Source organism: Papio anubis, chromosome 9, assembly GCF_008728515.1.
Source record: "Papio anubis isolate 15944 chromosome 9, Panubis1.0, whole genome shotgun sequence".
NCBI lineage: Eukaryota > Metazoa > Chordata > Mammalia > Primates > Cercopithecidae > Papio > Papio anubis.
Window position 1 is genome coordinate 77,333,328 of NC_044984.1, and position 18,634 is coordinate 77,351,961.

The 18,634-nt window shown below is 34.8% G+C and overlaps 1 protein-coding gene across 3 annotated transcripts in view; it reads left to right on the plus strand.

Moving 5' to 3' along the window:
• The window catches only part of TMTC2 (transmembrane O-mannosyltransferase targeting cadherins 2), a 482,099-nt gene that overhangs the window by 329,228 nt on the left and 134,237 nt on the right, over nt 1-18,634 (plus strand). For all 3 annotated transcript variants that reach the window (XM_003906839.5, XM_017946044.3, XM_017946043.3), the window contains one exon: nt 6,351-6,472. In XM_003906839.5, the coding sequence (XP_003906888.1) occupies nt 6,351-6,472 (122 nt within the window). The remainder of the gene's footprint in view (nt 1-6,350; nt 6,473-18,634) is intronic.

An 18,634-nucleotide genomic window follows, 5' to 3' on the forward strand; every position in this document is an offset into this window, starting at 1 on the left:
ATGAGTAATTATGTACTACTTAATTATGTACCACAATTGCAATTTTATAAAATTCTGTGTTTTTCTGTTTGCTTACTACTACCAGTGAGTTTTGTACTTTCAAATGATTTCTTATTGCTTATAAAGGTCCTTTTCATTTAGATTGAAGGACTCCCTTTAGCATTTCTTGTAGGACAAGTCTGGTATTGATTAAATCCCTCAGCTTTTGTCTGGAACAATCTATTTCTCCTTCATGTTTGAATGATATTTTCACTGGATCTACTATTCTAGGATACAAGCATTTTGTGTGTATGTTTTTTTCCCTTCAGCACTTTAAATATGTCATGCCACTCCCAGCCTCCGCTGAAGTCTGCTGCCTCACATATTAGAACTCCACTCTATGTTATTTGTTTCTTTTCTCTTGCTGCTTTTAGGATCCTTTCTTTATCTTTGACCTTTGGGAATTCGATTATGACATGTCTTGAGGTAGTCTTATTTGAGTTAAATCTGCTTCATGTTCTATAACCATCTTGTTATTTTGGTATGTAATTCATAACTCAGTGCTGGATCATAATTATGAATAATTGCAACAGGTAGATAAACCAAGTTCATCAATCAATTAAGTAAAGTGTACTTATTTTATTTTAAAATTGTATTGCCAAATTAGTTCCTAAGGAACAAATTAAAAGTAACCTATAAAAGGGAACTTATCATAGCAAACCTGAAAATTGCTAAAAGTGCTCATTAAAAGAAAAATGACCAGCACATAAAAAAGAAATTCATTATTAAAACCACTAAAAATAAACCTGATATCTTAGAAGGAAAATAAGCATTACTTAAAAATGGAATGAATACCTTAGCAACCAGCTAAGTTCTCAAACTCCTTGGAGAGCCTAGAAATTAGGTAGATTAAGATAAAAATGCCTGATTTTCCAGCAGAGCATCCTAAAATTAGCAGTACTGGCAATGAGATGCTTTCAGTGTATTAGGGGCTGGAAGCCTGCTAGAAATCAGTTGGGACCATTTTAATAAGTGTCCCTGTTCTTTAGAGACTAGGGGAAAAAAGGTTATAATTTGTGTGAGTCCTTTAGAAAAATAGGCTTTTTCCCCCATGAGCTTGTCTTGCAGCATTTTAATAAAGACAGTTCTAAAACTTGTATAACTTTTTGAATTATAGGTTGGTGTATGCAATTTGTTGCTGTCTGCATGTCAGTCACGTACACATCACTCTAGCAGTGTCATAATTTTGCCCACAGCCACTTACTATCTGAGGTATCACTTAATATTTTTCTTCATTCTGTAGCACGATGTCTGTGTTACCACATTTTTAACACATATTAAATCAAATTCATACATACCACATTTTTCAAAAGGTTTTTGTTGTTTTTGTTTCATTTGCACCTACAAGCAAACTTTGGGGAACACCGATAAATTATTTCTTCGTCACTAGATTGTAAGTAGCAACAAATGATAATCTACTTAACCTTTATGTACACCATCATATGCGTTGTTCATGTTGGTTAACCTGGATTTATGTGCAAGATATATTTTCAAGAGTTTTTTAAAAAGGCATTTAACAATTACTGTAGGAGTTGAGGAAGGGATAATTACTTTTCACATAAGTTTCTTTAAAAATTAGGAAATTTATACTGAGTCTTAATAATAATTCCCACTACATGCTCTATTCTTTATCTGCAAGCAGGAGCTGTCCAGTAATTTGAAACAAAAGAGTCAGTGAGATGTAGACTATTACATCATCAGCAACCCAACATTCTTTCCTTGAGGAGTTAGCCTTTGCCTGGGTTATTTAGAACTGGGGCTTTTTAGGGAGAGAGAGTGACATTATTTGTTCTACATCTGAAATGGTTTATGCCTGCCTGAAGCCAGCCTGGAGACATCCAAATAATTCCTTTTGTCTGTGAGTGAATTGGAAATAAATCTAGGTGATGAACCTGATCACTCTATCATCGCACAGCATATCTTCTCATTCTTATGAAAGTACCTTTATTATGTCATTTCTTACAGAATGAGAAAGGAAAATAGTCACCGTTGTTTCTTTCCTCCTGGGCACCATAAACATTTTTTTCTATTATTGTAAGTTAAGAAAAATTACAGTACCAGAGAATATGACTTAACCTTTATCTCCTGTGCTATTCCCGACCAAGTGTCTACGTTTCCTTCCTTATTGAATTTATTGAACTTTCTTTTCCTGTGGCCATTTCCTTTATGGAATTTTTATGATTTTAGCACTTGTAGGATCCCATATATACCACTGTGTCCTAACACCAAATGCACTGATGGTACTTTTTGCAGTTATTAAATATTTTATTCCCTTTCTGAATACTTTGTATAGTATTTGTGTAGAATGGTATAGTGGAACGAGCCAGAGAAAACTCTAATCTGAATCCTGAATTTGACATTTGCTCTTAAAATATATATATCTTGAGTAAGTTTGTTAAGCTCTCCGAAGCATAGTCGGTTCATTTGTAAAATGAGATTGATAATAACAGTGTCGGGATAATGTAAAGATAGAAAATAATGTATTTAAGATGTTAGTAGGTACTTAATAAATAATAAATTTTATATGGCAGGCAGCTTGATGCAATGGGAAAAAATCGTGGTTTAGAAGCCATTAAATCATTTTAGGATATGATTATTAACTGTCCTTGTGCGTGTCACTGATCATTCCTGAGCCTTTGTCTTCATTCATAAAATGGGTTTTCCAACCTCTTTCTAGGATTAGAAATGAGAAATGTAAAACTCTTAACCTTGCCAGTGTCAGGGATATAGCAAGTACTTGTTCTTATAGTGTTTGTTGCTTAAATCTTTATTGAGCTAACTTTTTTAAAACATTTAAGTTATCCACAACCTTTTTTTTTTTTTTTTTTTTTTTGCATTTTAGGTTTTGCATCTTGATTTTATTACCACTTACATACACCCTTTTTGTGTTAAGGTTAGCCTTAGAACTAAAATACATATTATAGACTTAGAACTAAAGTGTCACATATTTCCCTCTTAAGAATTGAATTACATATGCATAGAAAGCATTTTTAAAGGTCAGTCATAGATTACCATTGCTCTTCCTTATTCTCTTAATTCAATAGATAAGCCCAAGGCAAAGTGAAATGAATGGGCTGGCTGATGTATCAGAAGCTAGAAAATAATTTTCTTTGAGTGAGAAACAGAGAGCATAATTCTCACCTGAGCTGGGGATTTGGAAAGTTTATGACTATTTTCTATTAGCCAGTGAAGGCAATGTGTTAAGGTCAGGTAATCCTGAGTTTAAACTGCAGTTCTACCATGTTACGTACTCATGATTTTGAGTGTATAATTTAGCCACTCTGCTTCTCAATTTTTTCCATCTGTAAAATCCAAATAGTGACATTCCTTGGTAAGCAATGAGATACATTTATAAAGCAATTAATATGGAGATTGCAAAACTGTTTCATCTTGCAAATGTACTTCGATCAATTGGTAATGGTTGAGTGGGCAATGTGTTAAGGTCACTTGGGAGGCTAAGTAAGAACAAATTCTACATGCCCAAATGTGTGGAGTAAGAGGAGTGGGTGAACATAAGTCAGACATTTGTCACCTGTAACTCGCTACTGTAATCCATAGTAAACAGTCAATTATTATCATAGTCATCATGGTTATTATTAAGACACAATGAATGGTTACATGAATTTCTTCAAAGTTGTAATAAGTATTACCTGAGTAGGCTAGTTATTTATCAGTTTTCATATACTTGCCAAGATGCATGATATATTACATTACTTATTTATGGCCTTTAAGATTTTCTTATCTCACAAGCTTTACAAATTAATAAGTTGCTTAGGAGTTCTTACTGAAGAAAATGGACCAGTCATTAATTATTGAGCAAATTAATAATATTTTATTTAAAATAGAATTTAATAATGACAGAATTCTGACTTGGAAAAAAAGCAAGTATACTTTCTGCAATAATTTTTAGATATTAACAAAATAATAAAGATTTCTATTTCAAAAGTACTCTGGAATTGGGGTTATCTTCATACTCTTTTTCTGTACAGAAGACCTACTGTTATTCTGAAAATCAGTTAAATTTTTATATGAAAAGTAGAAGCTATATTAAATGCAATGGTTGTACAACTTTTTTACACTGGCCTGTAAGCACTTGAAGAGCCAAAGTGAATTTCAGGTTGATTTCGTATGGGACCTGTAATTTAGGCCCATATTCCTTCTGGCTTTATAATCAATTTAAGATATAAATATATGGATATGTTTTATCATTAATTGCTTTACATTTTTCAATATTTTAGGGTTTGTGTATCTTTTCTGTTACATACATTATATATAGTGTTGTTTTAATATAAAGCAATTCACTTTTCCTAAGAAAAATTATTATTTGCTTTATTTGGAAACATTTGTTAGTTCAATGTGGCAAAAAAAAGTCCATCTGACAGTGTGTTAGTGTTTATAAAGATATGAAAATAGAAACAATAAAATTATTATAGAAATTTATGGAAATTTTTAAAAAATCAGTTTATAATCTATCATTTTAACAATTACAGCATTTTTGTGTATTTTATTCTAGTCTTTGATCTTTGCTTCAGTATTTCTTTTGTCTTTCCTTAGACATATAATTGCACCAACTTCTTAAGTGCAGATGTTTTAAACTTTGAGGGAAAAAAGACATTTTTCAGCTATCATTTTTATGATAATATTGTTTAAGGATTGTTCATCGAACTAGAGAAACATCGATATGTGTGAGTGGGTAAAAATGTATATTTTTGTGCATACTGTGTATTATTTGTTACCAATATTTTTCACTATCCAGCAAAACTAAGGGCATTCAAAAGATCAAGAGACTCAAACCAATTCACTTTGTCAAACATATTTGTATTTACAATACCATGGTAATACAAGTTGAATATGATTAAAGCAAAGGGAATGAGTTCTTCCTTTGAAGCAAAAAATGTACATCCAATGTGAGTAATTCATTTACGAAAAGCCTCTGATTATGCCTCTAAAAGAAAGAGCTATCATGATTATGATTACTTATGCTTATATATAAAGGTCTGTCTGGAGAATAATGCAAGTTACCAGTTTACTGCTTGGTCTCAGAAACTGAGTAGTGTCTCTGCATTTGCAGTGCTTAGTAAAACTACAGTATTTAACTTAAATATATAAATTATCTTAAAATACAATTTTTGCATCAGTTGAATATTTTGTTTACCATATAATCATATAAGGGAAAGGGGAATGATAATTCACAGGCAGCTGGTATACTTTCGGCTTTATTTCCAACTTTTTTATCCTGCTTGGCTGTTAGTAAAATGCTGTTTGGTAGATAAAATCTATATTATTAGAGAGTAATGACTCATGGCCAAAATGCCTCACACTCATGTTGTATGTAGTGCTGGGCATACTTGATCATTGTTGTCTGTTTATTGGATTTTCCAAATGAAACTGGTAAATTTTATTTACTGAATTAATTGTATTAATAATTTAATTATTTAATTAATTAAAATAATTTCATTGTTTGAGAGTGTCTCATTCTTTCGCCCAGGCTTGAGTGCAGTAGTGCGATCAGGGCTCACCGTAGCCTTGATCTCCCCAGGCTCAGGTGATCCTCCTGCCTCAGCCTCCTGAGTAGCTGAGACTACAGGCACATGACACCATGCCCACCTAATGTTTTCAGAGATGGAGTTTCACCATGTTGCCCAGGCTGGTCCCTAATTCCTAGACTCAAGCTATCTGCCTGCCTTGGCCTTCCAAAGTGCTGGGATTACAGGCGTGAGCCCCCTCGCCTGGCCTTAATTTACTTATTAACATATAAAATTCAAATAGTTTCTTTAAGGAAATTAGCAGCAGTGTTTAATCTAAATATATTTTTAACTCTTTCAATTACTCTTTCTCAAAAAGGTAAGTCCTTTGTGGATAGAATCTCACACTTTTTTCTTATAGTTCCTTTATAAGGCTCTCCACTTGGTTATTCTATAAATACTTGAATTTCTAAAGGAATAAATGAATGTGAATAAAAAAGAACAAAAGAATAAAGAACAAATATAGCTCTCAATCACTCTCAAAAAGGAAAAGAAATGACAAAGGACATATGTCTGGGAATCAGATGTTCTATGTTAAAAATCAAAGCTTTACTACTTACTAAATTTTTTACTTGAGCCATTTTACTTCATTTTCCAAGCACATGATTTTTCATCTGCAAAATGGGAATCATGATGACTTCTTTGGGAATCAGATGAGAACATGAACGAAAATACTTCCCACAGCATCTGAAATTCCACACAATATGATGATGACGACGATGCTGTTGCAAATAATGTGGAAAGCTGTATCCTCCCTTTGATCTTCATGATTAATTCTCTTTCCAGGTGAAGCATATATGCGTTTAAGCAAACTCCCCGAAGCAGAGCATTGGTATATGGAATCACTGAGATCCAAGACTGACCACATCCCTGCTCATCTCACCTATGGGAAGCTGCTAGCTCTAACAGTGAGTAACTGCCTTCCTTGGTCTTCAAAACTTGGTTTTCTCCACGCAGACTGCGATAGATGGGGTTTGAGGTACTGTTTTAGAGCCAGTTACCTCAGCTGTTAGAAATGTAATGGTAGTGATACTAAGTTAGAACCCTGTACAGAAAATATAGAAAAATGCCTATAGGCATTTTTGCCTGTGAGGCATATATGCCTGTGAGGTTTGGTCTAGATAAGATGTGAGATGTCCATATCATCCCTGCATCAAAACATCTCCTGTATCCCATAAATATATACACCTACTATGCACCTATAGAAAAGTTTTAAAAGAATTAAAAAAAAAACAAAACAAACAGAAAAGATGTGAGATGCCATGATCTTTGATGTAACTTAATGGAAAAAAATATAAATGGAGAATCCCAAATATGGAATTACTTAATGAATTTGTTATAATAATGATATTTGCATAAATATTATATTCTGCAAACCAGTGTTAGCCCCAAATTAGCTATACTTAGAACTAAATCTGATTATTGTAAATAGCCATCATTGTATAAAATTCTGCGTGGTGAAATTCCTTCTAATTGAAATCATTCTGTAAGAGAAGTAGGGCTATCCGATGGCCTCTTACTATGTGATAAGTGCCCTTAGAGGCCACGATTCCATGAAAGTGACATGAGTATGGAGCATAAAAAATTACTAGTATTGTACCACTATGACCTATAAAAATGGTAATTTCATATATTTCAAAGTAATAATAATGTCTTTATTTTACACAATAGTGATTAGTTTAAAAGTTTAAGTAAGTTTTCTGAGCTCAAATAGACAATAAGTGATAGAACTAGGCTACAGTCCTAGTCTGAATCAAATATCTGTATTATTTTAGTTATAGTACCTAATCTCTCTTCAATATTAATAAACATAAATGAATATTAGAAAAACATAGAGCAAGTGATCAGGAAGATGATTCCTAAGTGAATTCATTGAAAAGTATTTTTGTATTACTTCGAAAATAGTAACATTTTACTTTCCACAGAAGATGGTAGATAACGCTAAAAATGGTCAAGTATCCATTCTAAAATACCACTAAAATACTCTTCAAGAAATCATATAACACTTTAGGAGGTTAAGGCCGGCAGATTACCTGAGGTCAGGAGTTCAAGACCAGCCTGGCCAACACGGCGAAACTCTGTCTCTGCTACAAATACAAAAATTATCCAGGTGTGGTAATGCGTGCCTGCTATCCCAGCTACTCAGGAGGCTGAGGCAGGCAACTCGCTTGAACCCAGAAGGTCAAGGTTGCAGTGAGCCGAGATCATGCCACTACACTCCAGCCTGGGCAACAGAGTGAGACTACATCTCAAAAAAAAAAAAAAAAAATTAAAAAATCATATACGTAGACTAAGTAACCAGAAAATATCCCACTGAAAATACTTAGCTCTGCTTAATAAAATATAACAGATATGTTTTTAACACTAAACTGAGCATGAGTAGTGAGAGAAGTTCCTAGGAGCTAGAAATGAAGTGGTAACTGAATACCAGTGCAGTGAACAGCAGGCTGGTCCTGTAGCTCATCTGGGATTATTTACTGGTCGGTTGTGGAAACCAGTGAGAAGGTGGTTTTTGTTTGCTTGTTTTCATTATTTCTAGAATAGGAAACAACGCTTTGGGCTAATGGAAAAGCAGGAATTAAATGCCTAAATAAGGCAGGGAAATTCATACCTGCAGTTGAAAGGACAATGTAAGTTTGTCTACAAGTATAAGGCAGCGTGAATGTTTGCCTATCTCAGAATGGGATCTCTATGGAGAGTGAACAAAGTATCTGCTGGGAATTTGTTGCTCCTGTCCTTCCTTTACCAAGCTTTGGGTTTTGAATTTACCTACATGATCCTGGAATTCCCAAGCCAATAAATTAAATAAAATTTAGTCTACTAAAACCTTTTGCTGAAGAAGTTACTGGAGATGTTCTTCAAAAAACACAAATCTATAAGGAATGATGGAGTGAGGTACATAAAAAGTACTGGGCAAAGAAATTGGTGATCATATGGGCAAATCAGACTAAGCTTTTAATGAATAAAATATTAAGGGAATAGTATACAGGAACAATAGGATTGGGAAGAGAGATTTCAATAGATAAGAGATTACAGCTGATTTTTGCAACTCAGAAAGCAATTGGAAGTATTATAACTGACTTGCCTGAGAGAAGCAAATGAAAATCTAAATAAACTTTGGAATGGGATAACAATGAAAAGAAATCTGGCTTACGTCAAAGAAACCTGGAGAGGCTCAAGACATGGAGGCAGCTGACACAGAAAAGAGTGAGTTAAGGGACATAAAATGGGGTAGTAAATTGCAGCCAATGAATGGAGTAGTCAGGTCTCTCCCCTTTGTCCACAAATGCCAGCAACTAGGCACCTGCCTTCAAGGCAAGGGAAAGGGGCCTTTAAGAGGTAGAACAAGTAAATAAAGAGAAGTTCAGGATTCAAGAACAGCTTGCACAGTTGAAGGCAGAATGAGGAGGGGAGTGAAAAGAGGACTGACTGAGGGTCTTGCCATGGAGTGCTCAGATCCTTAATACCCCTGCCCTATCCCATGCAGAATACCAGCAACACAGGGTTTTCCCCCTTTCCTCCAGCCCACCCTTTTCGCTGACACCTTACCTCTCAAGAAATTGTTGAATTCAGATCTAGAGAAACTAAATCGCAGTAGAGAAAAGGTTTTCAAATACCTACATTTAGAGGTCCCCTGTAAATGACTGACTCCCAAACCAGACACAACACAGTGAATCTATTCCATCTAGAATGCATATCTATGCCTTAGGAACTCGATTCAGCTTTTTATTAATTAACTCATTCTTAAACATCAACGGGCAACCAAGAATCATCAATCATATCAGGAAAGACACAAATTAAAAAGATTGGAACTAAAACAAATTATTAGGAGAAGGAAATCTACGGAAACAGAAGAAATCTTTAAAAAATAATAATCCGTAGAGATAGAAACTTATAGCATTTTATGAAGCAGGATGCCATGAAAAAAAGAAACCAAGAAAAGCAAGAAAGAGCTTATAGAATTTAAAGATATGATAGCAACATGATTTTCCTTTGGAGGACAGGAGAATGAAGGTAATGAAATCTTCCTATATGTGAACGAAAAATCAGGACATAAAAGAATGTAAAAGAGGAAATTATGAAAGAAATCAATATGTGGTCCAAATGACAGAAAAAGAACAAAGGAAGGGAAAGAACAATAACTAAGAATTGAAGATCACAGTCACTATTTCTGCTATTTACATATACTTCTAGTTTAATCACCTGAGAAAAGTTGTTTTACCCTATGAAAACCTTTTCTCATTTCTGTACCGATGATTCTGTGTGATGTGTGGTGATTCATACAACTCCACATAAGTGTTAAATTAATATACCTAAACTAAATTGATAAATGACCACCTTCAAAAAAAATCTAAAAGTTTCAGATGTCTGATTCATTGCCCACCCGCCTCTAGCCCACCAAAAAAAAAAAAAGTTAGAAAAGAAAAAAAATAAATGAACTTAAATTTCCATGATTCTGTATATGCTTAGACCATGGTACTAGATATAGAAACCATGTGACCTTTCTAAAAAAAATTCTCAAGCCTGAATACTTAGGCTTCCTGTTCCAAAAATGTGATTTTAAAGGCTGTTTTATTCTTTTCAGGAGGCTTTTTTTTTTTTTTTTTTTTTAAGATTTAGAAGTTTTAATTTACTGAACCATATGGAAGGAAAGGAAAGACTCCTATACTACAATCCAAATTTTTAATCCCCCCCACCAAGACTTTTATAGTTTCCGACTTGCTGATTAGATGAAATACAAACCCTATTATGGAATGGCTTAAATTCACAGTGCCAAAACCCCACAACCATCTTTAACAGCTTCTTTCTAAATTATGACATTTGGCAAATTTCTGATCCCTATGGATAGCTTTTGTCTAATTTGGGGTTTCTTGGCCTGGTAACAGCCCACTGGCTTAACATCGAATTTGGAAAGGTAGAAAATACCACACATTTTGACTTCTGAATGCTTTAAATATATTGTAAAATGGAATTGGCTGCTAGTCTCAAGAGAAGAGGAATAGAAATTGAGTGGTGTTTTCACTCTTTCATCAAAACTGACCGAAGGCAAAATATGTAGAAATGAAATGCAACTATATTAGGCTTAGACTGTAGAGTAGGCTTTTATGTAAGAGTTATAAGATATGTTAGAAAAAATTGATTATTAGTACTTTTATTATAGTCAATAGAATGATTCAGTACTTTTAAAAAAGTTTTTCTTTAAGAATTTGTGTAATATTTACAGACTTTAGAAAAGTTCAAACGGATTTAAGGTTTCCCAGAATGCTTTGGCACATTCTATAGATCAAATCCTCTTTTATTTCTCTGCCAAAAATGTCCTTATCCTCTCTTTGCCTGTTCAAATTTTATTTCTTCTGTGAAGTCTTGCCTTTCTTAAGCAGTTATTTTTTTTTGTTTTGTTTTTTCTCTATACTTCATTAGTACCAGTCTCAGTATCTTCATAATATGGCACTTCCAAATAGAATGACACATAAGTATGTGTCTGTCTTTTGACACTAGATATGGGGCAGGGAGTGAGTCTTTACTTTTTATTTCTTCAGTATCTGGCATTTCAATGTATTAGTTACTATCCCTGTACCCATGTGCCTTTTCCTTTATAAGTCATTTAAGGGCTGGGGACATGGCTTTTAATGTTTTTGTTCTCCCCCTCCCCCCGATACTCACTCCCTCATTAATCCCTTCATTTGGTCAACACATGTATTGATACTTATTCCTTCAAGCTAGGCATTGCTTTAATCCTCAGTGATCTGTGCTGAAAAAAAAAAAATGAATGAGGGTAGCATGATTATAGAGTAATCTTCCAAAAATCCTAGATGGGGAGGTGGGCACAAGAGAGGTGTGCATCTCTTCAGTGCCTGTGCTTGACATGTGTTATTTAAGAGAAACTTGATAACAACGCTTAGGGAGTATTATCCTGTTTTTATTTACGAAGAATCTGAGCTTCAAAGGTTTGAGGAACATCCCCAGAAGTCATTTCACTACTAAATAGTAGAACTGAATAGAACTTCAAGGTTTTCTGAACTGAGTGTCATTAATTTTCTCTCCACATTAAATAATTTTAAGTGTGGAGTTTTTTTCCCACTTGGTATCTGTGATTAAACTGATTGGAGATTGGAAAAATAACTTGACTACTTAGTTACTTAGTGAGTTACAACTTAACTTAGTTACTCAGTAACTACTTATTCCCCATCCTCTTTTTAGAACTTATTTTGAGAAACTACCTTTGGATACTAGTTGAATTTGAGTGGTTAAACAGAATTTTATTATTAAGCATGATAGGTCATGAACATAAGACTTCAGTTTCAGGCTACTGACACTTTTAGATCCTACATTATACTTCTAATACAAACATTTCAGGGTATCCTGGAGAACAGTTTTGTATTAGAGCCATTGTAGCCTCCATGTTTAAATATAGTTGGGCTCCAGTGACATCTCTTTAAAATATATGAAAATTTCATACCAATGTCATGTCCAATTAAAATACTAAACACGAGATGAGTTTGAATTGCTCTGCTTAAAATTGTGATTTATTCCTTGTTTGAACTTTGTTACCTAGGGCAAATGCCATGAATTTAAAATTGGGCATGCGTTAAGAGAGAAAAGAAGGAATAGCATTTCCATTAATATGGTATTTCAAATGGTTTTATGGTTGTTTCTAAGGTTGTGTGGGTTCTACAGTTGTGCGCACATGCTTACTTTGATTTTTTGTCTTCCTTTCTTTTTGTCCTTTTTATTTAAGCCAAATATTTTTCAGTTTTGTGAGCCAATAAAATTAATGTTGACTTAAATTGTAGTAAAAGTTACTTGGCTGTTAGCTTATTTTCCAGATTCAGGTTACTAGGAGAGAAGGAAGGATACTGGAGACTCTGACAGTAATTCTTGATACAGAAAACCTTTATTTTGGCTACGGCATGAGAGCACTGAGCCAGACTTCTGTGTCTAGCCAAAGTTAATTAGGCTACATAAAACTCCAGTTGTGGAAGTACTGGAGGTTCCACAGAAAAGCCCCATGCCCCAGGCTAAAATGGTGTCAGTGTAGTTTATCTGGAAATGTAATACAGTGTGTTTCCATGGACCTTTTGCTATTATTGTTTAGAGCTAAGACTTCTTTTCATTCATTTGACCCTCTCCAGAGAAGAGTTACTTCCATTTTGGGAGCTGACCAATATTTGGGTTGGTTTTTTTTGTTTGTTTGTTTATTATAATTACTGCACAGACATGTTTTGATTGGAGCTAGTTGAGAACAAACGGTAATTTTTCCTGTTAATCTGATTGAATAATTATTATGGATATATAAAAGTCAAGTTGCTAAATTTATTCTATGAAAAAGGGAAGGCATAATGTCACATATATCATGCTACTGAAATATTGGGTGAAAATATAGAAGGAAGTTTAATCACTATAATATATTCATCTAAGCCTTTATATGAAGTTGCTGTACCTAAACTTTATGATTTATCAGTTCAGGGCTAATAGAGTTATTGTATTATATTTACTCTGAAGCATAATGAATCTGATAGTTCATTTTTAAGGATCTTCCTTCTACTCCAAATATGCATCTGTTTTCTAGTATCAATCTTGTGATTATTCTACTTGCCGTCACTAAGTGACGCAGGAATCTCCAAATTGTATCAGGCTTTTATTCTACTTTTGTATGTCACTTAGTAGAAATCATCATTAGAGCTATTTCTTTTGCCTGATAGTCTCAGGAGCAATACAAATTAAAATACTCAAATTCTTTGGCATTAAAGGCCACATGAGACAATTTCAGCTATCTCTACATATATGTGCTGCTTTGCTGGAAAAGTTAGCTTTATTTATTTATTTATTTATTTATTTATTTATTTATTTATTTTTGAGACAGAGTCTCACTCTGTCGCCCAGGCTGGAGTGCAGTGGCGTGATCTCGGCTTACTGCAACCTCTGCCTCCCCTCAAGCCATTCTTCTGCCTCAGCCTCCCGAGTACCTGGGACTACAGGTGCGTGCCACCACGCCTGGCTGCTTTTTGTATTTTTAGTGGAGACAGGGTTTCACCATATTGGCCAGGCTGGTCTTGAACTCCTGACCTCGTGATCCGCCCGCCTCGGCCCCCCAAAGTGCTGGGGTTATAGGCGTGAGCCACCGCGCTGGGCCAGCTTTTTGTTTATTTATTTAGAAATAAATAAGATTTGTTGACCCTTGAACAACACAAGTTTGAACTGTGCAAGTCTACTTTTACACAGTTTTCTTTTCAATAAATACGTTGGAAAATTTTTTGGAGATTTGCAACAATTTAAAAAAACATGCAGGCAAACTTCATAGCCTAGATATATTGAATAACTTTTTATAAAGTTAGATGTGTCATAAATACATAAAATATATGGAAATACTAGTCCATCATTTACTACCATAAGATATACACAAGTCTATTATACAAAGTTAAAATTTATCAAAATTTATGCACACAAACACAGGCTATTCGTAGTTAAGTTTTGGAGGAGTCAAAAGTTATATGTACATTTTCACCGGCATGAGGGTTGGTCCCTCTAACCCTCACATTGTTCAAGGGTCAATTGTGTATTGCTTTTAAGTTAACTTACATTTTGTCACAGTCAATGACTCTCTGAGGCTGGCGTGCGGGTAGTAAAGGAATTTACCAAGACATTAATGAGTTTAGAAAGACAGGTTTATTTAGAGAAATGGGGGAGATACATTGCAAGGGAGCAATGGGCAAGACAGCGGAGGAAAGGCTGTCTGCTGTTTGCAAAGAGGCAGGGGCTGGAGGGGAGTTTTATAAGGTTGTGCTGCTTTAGGCTGAATGCTTGCAGACAGGATGCTTGGGTCCAGGGGGTGCTGTGAGCAGGGTGCTTCTAACAGGTTGCTTGGGTGCTAATCAGCCATTTGGGGTTGACCTCATTTCTCATCACATTTGCCCTCTACCCCTGTTTCTGTTCCTGCTAGCTAAGCCCACTTGTAATTTTTTTAATAACTCCCCAGGGGTCCACACAGTTTAAAAATTTTCTTAATTTTATTTTTTTGTATTTTTTTGGGACAGGGTCTCGCTCTATCGCCCCAGGCTGGAGTGCAGTGGCACGATCTTGGCTCACTGGAACCTCCACCTGTTGGGTTCGAGCAATTCTCATGCTTCATCCTCTGAAGTAGCTGGGACTACAGGTGTCCACTACCATGCCCGGCTAATTTTAATAGAGCCGTGGTTCCGCTATGTTGGCCAGGCTGGACTCAAGTCATCTGCCCACCTCGGCCTCCCAAAGTGCTAGGATTACAACACGCGTGAGCCACCGTGCCCGTCTCACACATTTTGTTGTTGTTATTTAACTTGTCTATTTGGTTTCTGTATTTGATCTATCATCGTCATTTAATGCAATTTAAATAGCCAGCTGGCTCAAGCCCTCATAATCCCTAGTACTCTGATATCCCATGTTACTGGAGGCATATAGATGGAGAAGTGGCATGCTTCTTAAATATAGCTTGGCTTTCTTACAAAAAAAAAAAAAAAAAAAAAAAGCAGTCCTTTATAAAAACTTGTGTTGGATACACATTTTTGTTGAGCCTGAACTCTATCTCTTCTGTCTAATAAGCGGTGGTGATGCAAAGACTAACAGCATTCCCTTGGCCTCCATGTATTTTATTTCGGTGAAATTCACAATAAAAGTCAGTCTACCATACTAGTGACTGGTGGAAATCGTTTTTGTTTCAGAAAGCACAATTATGTAGGTACATTCATTGTATTACCTTACCCTTTAATTTTTATTATAAGCACATGATCCCATACCACTTGGAAGATTCCAGCCCCCGCCCCCCATTTTACAGCTTTCATTTGTTAAATAAGCCCCATGGATACTCTATGATACTTGACTTCATAGCTTCCAGCTTGTTATTCTTTCTGCTGCATCATATTGACTCTCCTATCACATAATAAAGCATAAAACCAGTTTAACATGAGTTAAACTGTTTTTAATTTATGCTTTATGTTTTCCTTGCTTGATAATTTTTCTCTAATATATCAAGTAGAACATTTGAGTATCACTCCTTGTTAAAACAGCATCTGGGCTAAGCCTATGTTTACTCTTAGGAGTGATGGTATAGACAATATGCATTTTTAGAAACACACATATTTCTTCTCAAGTAGTTGGGCCAATGCTTTTACAAAAGGAAATTGTATTTTTTCCTTATGGCATTTGGATACACACACACACACACACACACACACACACACACACTCTCACATGCACATAAACGATGCCACATCTGTTCTGAGATGTGAAAGTCTTCATTTTTGCAGACTCGTAAATAGGTTCAAAACCTTCCTGGCCATGAACATGTTCACAAGTTCATAAGGTTTTTGTGATTTCCCCTTATGTTTACCTTATGTATTATATCTGAGGCCCATGAGGCTCAGCAACCTAAAACATGAAGCCTGCAGAGCTATATAGTGTATCCTTAGTTTTTAGTAAAATTATACTTGCTTCAAACACAGTTAATTCTGGGGTCAGCTTCACATTTTCCCCAAGTTCTGAGCTTCTTATTCATTTTATCTATCCCTTGATACATTGAATAAATCCTCATCTGTTGTTTTCTTCACATTATGAATAATTAAATATTACGTATAAGGTGCATTGTTTTGTGAAGTGGCTCCCTCCTGTTTTCTGAAAGCAGTACTATTTAAATTGCTTTGCTTTGTTTGTTTTTGTTTGTTTTTGAGACAGGGTCTTGCTCTGTCACTGGAGCTGGAGTGTAGTGGTCCACACCTCCTTGGCTCAAGCCATCCTCCTTTCTTGAATCCCCCAAGGCACTGGTATTACAGTTGTGAGCCACCACATTGGCCCTTTAAAATTGCTCTTTAGCTTTTTGGCTGTTATGCTAAAATATACATATGTGGTACCTCATGCACATAAATGCCGGACTTCAAAATGCGTAAAAACATTTTCAAAAGAAACCTTCATTCAGTTTTTAGATTTTTCTTCTAATACAGTTCTGAAAAGAAAATGTATTTTCTGTGTATATTTTTAAATGAAAAGAATTTTAACATTGCTACTGCTAAAAAGGATTTAAGTATTTGTATATGTGACAGAAAATAGTGATAGTGGAGTTTACAGCTGAATTTTTAATTTAAATGTGATGTATATAGTTTTCCTCAAATGTGAAGTTTTGAAGGAGCCATTATGATACTCCACACTGAAAGGGGTGAGGGTGAAGGGCATGGGAGACCTGATTGAATTGGCTTGACCTTTATCTGGTAAACATTTAACCGGTGGAATGTTGGATTGGAGCCAGAGCACCTGAGCATTTACCTGCCTAGTAATTGATTTCTTCTCACAGTGGAAGGCATAATTCTTTTAAAAGGCTTAAAATTGCAGGACTCTCATTTCTACAACATAATTGAGGCTCTTTGTCAAAAGTGACAGGATGAGGTACATTCTTGAGCATATACTGTAATTCAGTCTGCATGGTAATAACAATACTTGTGGTAGAGGACCTCAATATGCAGAATGACTCGTGTAAGTAGGACTCTGGTCAGTTTGACATCAGGTGTATGGCATAGAGTTTACATTGGGCACTGACTATGTATAAAGCCATATATAATGATGTCATATAATGGAGAAGTAAGTAGTGTGGTTTTTAGATGTAACATCACCAAGAAATTTTTGTCTCTGAAAAATGAAACCTGAAGATATCATCTATTTTATAGGTTTTTCTATTTCTTATCTTTTGAGATGAAATAACAATAGCGAGAAGAGGAATAGACTTTCTGTCTGCTTGAATCAGAAATTTACTCACTTAAAGCAGAAAATTACTTCATCAGAAGCCTATGACCTTATGTTGTAAAATTTCCTTGTATACCTCAAAGAGGTTACATCAGCAGAAGTAAAGGATTAAGTTGAAATCCATTGCTTTGGCTCGAGATGTTTTCCTGAGGGTGTCTGTCTTCCCCTTTTCTACCTAGGGTACACATTTGCCAAAGTAGTAATCATGTCCTCCACTCTGTCTCTGCTCATATGGACGAGGACTCTTCCATCCTGACTCCCTCACCATCATATATATATGTGTGTGTGTGTGTGTGTGTTTGTATCTATATATATGTATATATATATTTATATATAGTTATATATGTCTGTATTGATATAGGCATATATAACTATTTATGCCTTTATACATTTGCCTTGACTCTGTGTGTGTGTGTGTATATATATATATAGAGAGAGAACTATAATATTTTTATGTATAGTTATATATGTCTATATTTATGTAGGCATATATAACTGCGTTTATGCCTTTATACATTAGCTTTGACTGTAAACATTAGCAAAGCTGACTCAACAAGTAATGCTACACAGCAAGGATTGCTGTTAAGTAAGAATAAAAAGAAGAATTTCAAATATGCTGAAATTTGAGAATGCCAAGAAGATTTTACTACTGCCATTATTGCTTTGATAGGAATTATCAAAGCAGTATTCCTAAAATGTACAAAATCCATTTCCAAAATGTATTCCACATAACTATAATAATTCCAGATGTCCTTTGAAAAAAAATCCAGTAGTCAAATTAGTGTGAGGAAAGATACATACCATATTTCATTCTTAAAATATGTATATATTGTATCCATTAAAGGCTCTGAAAGTCTTCTTGGTAATTAAAACCCTATTTAGCTTATTCATCATATGAAACAGGTTTTTTTCAAGTTGAATCCGTTTATCCCAAGATAACAGTATTCTGCCACATGTACTTTGGAGAATTTTATAAGATACCAAACTGAAAGGGAACAGGCATGCAGAATACAAAAGTTTTAGAAATAAACATAGGTGAAAGAAACTACTATTTACCTGGTAAACTGGTAGACCTTGAGTTGGTGACAGAATACCTGAGCTGTTGTTTACTCAGTAATTTATTACTGTCAAGTGTGTAGTCAGTGTTTAGCATTGGAAAATGTACTAAAAATGAGTGCGATTCATTGCTCTTCTCTATGATTGGTATCATGGGTGGACAGAGATAATAGGAGAGTTCCAGGAAATCAGGATGGAGATGCCAGTGAAGTCAACATTTTGAAAGAGAAAGATTTATTATTAACATC